This window comes from Fistularia commersonii, chromosome 4, assembly GCF_037954325.1.
Source record: "Fistularia commersonii isolate RoL2024-O1a breed Wild chromosome 4, RoL_Fcom_v1.0, whole genome shotgun sequence".
NCBI classification, from domain to species: domain Eukaryota; kingdom Metazoa; phylum Chordata; class Actinopteri; order Syngnathiformes; family Fistulariidae; genus Fistularia; species Fistularia commersonii.
The window spans coordinates 14,687,607-14,694,371 of record NC_141287.1 but is presented as its reverse complement, the minus strand read 5'-3'; the positions used below and the strand labels follow the sequence as shown (position 1 = coordinate 14,694,371).

General features: G+C 41.0%; 1 protein-coding gene across 1 annotated transcript; it reads left to right on the top strand.

Annotated features, from left to right (window-relative positions):
- Positions 1–4,360: 4,360 nt before the first annotated feature.
- Positions 4,361–5,287, top strand: LOC147234859 (olfactory receptor 6N2-like). The gene has a single exon (XM_086144619.1). The coding sequence runs from the start codon at positions 4,361–4,363 to the stop codon at positions 5,285–5,287; it is 927 nt and encodes a 308-aa protein (XP_086000745.1).
- Positions 5,288–6,765: the final 1,478 nt, after the last annotated feature.

The window sequence follows — 6,765 nt, the reverse complement described above, 5'->3', positions numbered from 1 at the left end:
GAAACTATGCTTAATGTCCTTGCTGGATCAACTGTCCGTCCTCCAGACAAGGTGTCCTTCTCCAAACATTGTGTCCTTCTTTCTCTCATATGAAAAACCATAAAAACGCAGCCCCGCTGTGTGTTCTTTGTACAAATTACTCCATACTCTGTATGACTTGTACCTTTTGAGGCCTCAAAATAAACATCCAAAGACCATTATAACCATTCTTTGTTATTCACCAACTTTCTTTAAGAAACCTACAAAATTTCCACGACAGGTGTGTTCCTCCATCTTTGAAGACCTGCCAGTCTGTGAACTGAAAAGTTTTGGAGCTGACGCTTCAGTCGTAGGTTCTATCGCCTCGGAGCAATGGGTTTTTACCTGTCCAAAGTTTTTTATACCAGTTTACATTCACATACATACACAGATCTGCTCGCCGTGTCTTTCCCGAACGGGGAGGAGACGAGTCCGGCGTGTTGTTGTTGAGCCGGGTCTCCATGAGGCAAAGGACCCGCGCTGTTCCGCATCTCTGTAGAAACGCTCAACAGAACGCAACAAGTATCGGAAACTCAACCGCATTTGTCTCCTCAAATATGTGACAGATATTTTTAGATAAGTATTTACTGCTGCCTTCCGCAAGGTCAACCCATATCATTGACTTATAACCAATATCTGACACCTCTGCAGTTGGTAAAAGCGTTACATTTAAGGGGGCAATAACCAACTATTTTTAGGGTTGTGACAGTCAATCTATCTATGTTTAACACAATCCTGTCAACTAAAGAGGCAGAAAGCGTGTCAGGGAGGGTTTGCAAGATGTAACACTGTTTTGTTGTTCCAAAGGCAGAACATCCCATCGGGCCAAAACCTTGTGACCACTGGGTCATAATTAAAGTTCCAGTCTGGCTGCAGGCAGACCCTTGAGGCTCGGCCTGTTTTTCACCACACTGGAGAACACTAATGATGTTATCGTGATGTTAAAGGAATTAAGTTTTTATGCATTTCCCTGTAAACTATGAATTGAGGACTTCACATTGAATCCCAGTTTAAGGTATGACTAATCACTCAAGGTTTGTTGGCCCGCCATGTCATTTTTTGTGGCCCGTGAGAACGTCTCAAGAGGTTTGATTTTCTTAAAAATAAATAAGTCAAACACGTGCATTGACCACAAACATTTCTCGCAATTCACGCCAATCATGTTATATGTTAAGTGACGGAATCCCGCCATTAGATAGCAGTGTATCCACATCGATGCCATTTTCAACAAGTGGAATTAAGAAATATAAATGTTCCATAAATGTCCAAAAGTTGATGCAGATGGAAGGCTGTTTCAAGAAAGATGGGAAGGCAAATACATGTTTGTGCTTCAAGAAGAAAAAGCAGTATGTCAGTATGTCTCAAGGCTATCAGACTTTTTAATTCCTCTCCCTTCAGATACAGGGAATCTCAAAATCTTAAACCATAAAAAAAAAAAAAAAAAAAAAAAATCTCACCCACTTACTGTTAATCGTAATGATTTATCTGTATTCATAACTGTGCAATATTTCATTTCATAACAGCTGCATGTGCTATTTTTTTTCATACTCTTGTGCACTCCTTATCTTTCACCTGGTACTCTTTAAAGCCTTGACTTGTTACTTAGACACTTTATAGTTTTATTTGTATTTATTATTCTCCCCCTTTTTTATGCTGTTTATACAATTTCCTACTATTATTTATTATTGTTATGTTTTACTTGAAACCCTGGCACAACAATTTCCTTTGGGATAAATAAAGTTGTTCTTATTCTTATTTTGCATTATGAGGCAGTGTCGATTGTCAGAGTACAATCTCTGTCTGCATTTGGACACCAAACACGGAGCAAAGTATGCCGAAGTTCGCCTTTCAGAAAAAGTCCAAGAATAAAAAGCCAAACTACGACAGCAGCAGAATGTGTTCACGAAAGCCGCATCCAAAAACACTGTAGCAGTGAAAGCCAGCTTTGTCGCAGAGTAACGAGTAAACAGTTTTGTTTTTTTTTTACATCTATGCAAATACATTTGTAACATTTTGGATTTGAATGAGTAATAAATTCAGATTTATTTAACATTAAGGAGTCGTTACATTTATTTTACATTACATTTGGTTACATGAATCTGACGCCCCTGCCTTACAAGATGATATTGAGTTTGTTTTTTGAATGAGTGGCAGTTTTAGCGGGCCAAGCAGCGGCTGTAAGTACTTGGTCCTGGTGATGAGGGACATCTGTGCTCTGAAAGTGTTGTAGTTTTTGGAAAATGGGTCGACCGTCACGTAATTACAAGGGTCTTGCCAAAAAGGTTTGGAAGACACCAGTAATTGTTTCGCTCCTGAGGAGAGGGTGGGATACAGGGCAGCAAAGTAAAGGGTGGAAGGCAGATGTTTTGAGGCCTGTTGTATCCAGACCTGATCAATGGTCAAGTCAGAATCCCCACAAAAAACACCAGCATTTGAACTTTTGCTCTGCCACAGGCTCCATCATAAATCTACTCAATGAACACCACCTGCTGCTGTCCTCCAGCCCAGCCTAACTCAACAGAAGTTAAGTCACCATTTCAATGTCTGGAGCATTATGTCCCTACACTGGCTTCCGGTAACCGCCCGCACCAAGTCCAAGTCCCTGGTGTTCGCCTACCGGGCGGTGAATGGGACAGCCCCGTCTTATCTCCAGATTATGGTCGAGCCACATGTCCCTAACCGTCCCCTCCGATCTGCCACCTCTGGGCGACCGTCCACCTCATCACTCAGAGCCCCCGGCTGCCGATCGAACCGGTCTCGGCTCTTCTTGGTCTCGGCTCCTCGGTGGTGGAACGAAGTCCCGAAAAAGGTCAGAACAGCGGGGTCACTGACCACCTTTCGCCGTGAGCTGAAAACATACCTCTTCACCAAGCACTACTCTACGAAACGCTCTTAGCCTCCAACCCCACAAAAAAAAAAAAAGGAGCGATGAACTGAATGTGTGTATGTACATGGTTCTGAGATGCTATTTGGTTGAGTGGTCAGAGTGGTCATTTCTGACTTCCAACTACTGGTACTTCGGATCTTCGGTGACTGAATTGCACTTCTTGTATGTCACTTTGGATAAAAGCGTCTGCCAAATGATTGCGATTTAATGCATTGCAGTTCTCAGCTCCTCCTTTTACAGGTAAAGCTGTTTCCCCATCAGCCCAACCCAATGTCTGTCTAAGCTAAAACCTGATACACTGCCCGATCCCGCTCTTTAGAGAACAGCTGGTCAGTACCCACTAGTTGCCAACTGTTGTGGCTTGGATGCAGCTGCTCAGCCATGGAAAGCCATTCTATGAAACTCTCTGAGCACTGTTCTCAAGCTGATCTGAAGGCCACATGAAGTTAGGAGGTCTGTAGCGATTGACTCTGCAGAAAGTTGGCAACCTCTCCGCACTATGCGCCTCAATCGGTTTACGTAACATACCACTTTGTGGCTGAGTTGCTGTCATTCCAAAACACTTCTATATTCTTATAATACATCTGACAGTGGGATATTTAGGAGCGAGGAAATTTCACGACTGCATTTGTTGCACAGGCGTCCGATCCCAGTTCCACGGTGGGATTGACTGAGCCCCTGAGAACGACCCAATTTTTCCACAAATGTTTGTAAAAAACAGTCTGCATGCTTGATTTTATACATGGAAGGGATTGGAACACCTGAATCCGATTATTTGGATGGATGAGTGAATACTTTTGGGCATAGAGTGTAAAAATATATAAGTAAAAAATGTGACAATATATATGTGCAAAAATAGCAACTAGCAGCAAACAACAGCAATACTTGTAGTGGTAACCGTGTTGTAGTAACACCTATGGTGTCTGAGAGAGTGAATGAATGGACACGCGAGTTGACGTCACAAATTGACCGTTTTCAAGTTCCACGCAGAAAACGACGACTTATTGGGAAAAGAACTTCAGCAGTAGAGATTCAAGTTAACCTTTGAACGCTGTGATACCGTGCTAATGAATAAAACACATTCATTTTGTACAAGATGCTGTGAAGTCATACAGAAAACAATGGAAAGAGAGAAAAGAGCAACACACAAAAAAAAAAACAGTGAAACGGCACTAATGAGGTCACATTCTACATAGCCTGTTGTTTACATGAGGGCTACTCTTGGTGGAGCAGTTAATGAGATCCATGGAGGGTGAAGACGTCTCATAAAGCATTTGGGCTGACCCAAACAGTTCGATCAGAATGGTGGAGGTTATGTTCAAGTTGGGTAACTATCGTGATTGACAAAATTTCATTTTTGATTTTCCGATTCGCGGTCATGTACAACCTCTCAGTTGTTGTTTTGAATATTTGTGAACAGACAGACAGTTTTAAGTCCCGTGAAGTGTGACAAAGATGACGGTTGAACTAAATGGGACATATTTAACACTGGATGGGTTTGTTGAAATGGCGAGATACAGATATTTTTATTTTGTATACATGCTTGCGGTCTACATTGTGATCATCTGCAGTAACTCCACCATTATATGTCTCATCTGGATCCACCAGAACCTCCATGAGCCCATGTACTTTTTCATTGCAGCTTTATCTGTGAACTCCATCTTGTTCAGCACAGTTGTCTACCCAAAGCTGCTGGTGGACGTTTTGTCTGAGAGACAGATCATATCTTATTCAGCCTGTCTCCTCCAGTGTTTCTTCTATTATTCTCTAGGCGGTGCAGATTTCTTGCTGTTATCGGCCATGGCTTATGACAGGTACGTGTCCATATGCAAACCTCTGCGATATCCAGCCATCATGACGAAGGTGACTGTCGGAGTCTTCTTGAGTTTGTCTTGGATCGTTCCGGCCTGCCAGGTCGGAATAGGAGTCATTTTAAATGCAAAGCAGGAACTGTGCCGTTTTACTTTTGCGGGGATATTTTGCAACAATTCACTGAATACGCTTCACTGTGTGAAGTCAACAGCTCGATCTGTGTTAGGGTTATTCATTTTCATAAATGTTGTGGTTTTCCCGGTGGTTTTCATCGTCTTTACGTACATAAAGATATTCCTAATAACCCACCGCAGCTGTGGGAAAGTCAGGAGAAAGGCAGCAGAGACCTGCTTACCCCACCTCCTACTTTTAGTCTGCTTTTCCTGTTTAAGCGCATTTCATTTGGTGATGGATCGACTAGGGTTGGGCATGCCAAAGACTGCTAGCTTTATCATGGCTTTACAAATAGTTGTGTATCACCCTTTGTTAAATCCAATTATATATGGACTGAAAATGGCAGAAATCTCTAAACATCTGAAGAAGCTGTTCTGGCGGGACAGAGTCAAGTGATCTGTTAGAAATGCTGGTGAACTGGCAGTAGTGTTTACTTGGATTTCCTCTTTGAAAACTCCACAGCTATGAATACCCAGACTCATAGAAAGAGCATTGGCTTCATGTGAAGAAAGTATATTATGTCCCACGACTGGAGAGGTTTTACATTCACGCCAATTTCCATTCAGTCTTTTATGGGTTTGAAAATCACTGAACATGAGAAAAGGTTGCTTTTCTCTCATTCTTAAAAACATAGTCTCAAGTAAAAACATAACAGTAATAGATAATAGTGGAAAGGAGGAAGAATAAGAAATATATATTTCATTATATTTCTTATTCTTCCTCCTTTCCACTATTATCTATTACTGTTATGTTTTTACTTGAAACTCTGGCACAACAATTTCCTTCGGGATTAATAAAGTTGTTCTCATCTCATCTCATCTAATTCTTAAAGCATGTAAAAATCATCATGACATGCATGAACACCTTCTTTCTGTCATATTCCAATCACCCAAAAACACAAGTATGGAATTTTTTTTTGAAGACATAAACACCTCCGTTATCCAATATACTCTACTATTAAATGTTTGCAGGTCGATTGGAGTTTGGTAATTAATACTTTGTCTTTGGAAACGTGTGAAATCAATTCATGTATAACTTTTAACTGTATACTGTTGCATCAATAGAAAAACACAAGTACCTGAAAATTGTACTTATTGCTCTGTGAAGAACTGAATGTTTTATCTATATTCAAATAAAAAAAGGCCTTATTTCATGTTTTTTTCTGTGTTTATGTATTCCAAATGTTTTTTCTCTCTCGTAATATTTCACAGTTTATTGGGCCTTCCGCTCGAGTCTTTTGGGCATCCATCCCTATTTGCCCCTGGCCTCAGCAGGGTGGGTGGCGTCAAGCTCAGTCTCCATTTAAACCCTCACAGTTCCATGAAAACTAGCACAAATCTTAACCTGGGTGAAACAATGAAACACTGGAAGCAGGCTAAGCCTTTTTTTTTTTAAATGCATCAAATCAAAGAGTGCAGTTTGACAACCCAATCTGCAGGGCGACCACAAAACCTGAACTAAGAGGCAGAAAACAGGATTATTTGCCGTTGAAAATGTCACAAATAAAGGAAATGATCCAATAAATAAAATCAAATGTTGAAATATAGCATGTGCACTGGTTCTGCACGTATTATCAGACTCCTAGCTTGGAGAAGCAACCATGGGCCGTCATAGCCACAAACTTTTGCTAGAACTCGTGTGAGCTGACCGAGGATTCTTTGCAGATTAAACATCTGCTACAAGTATGTTTGTTATCTGGACATCAAAAATAATAAACTGCAATTTAAAGAGTAATCTTCCTGGGCCTGGAGGTAAAGGCTATGTGTCACCATGGCAACGCCCTGCTTCCAGCTGGAATTCAAAAACACTTGAAGGACTTGGGTAAGACCATGAAGAAGAGTTTGCAAAGTGCCACAAATAAATCAGACATTTTT

Bases quoted from the DNA above. Each gene is read 5' to 3' on its own strand.
- LOC147234859 (XM_086144619.1), top strand. From the start codon at position 4,361: ATGACGGTTGAACTAAATGGGACATATTTAACACTGGATGGGTTTGTT.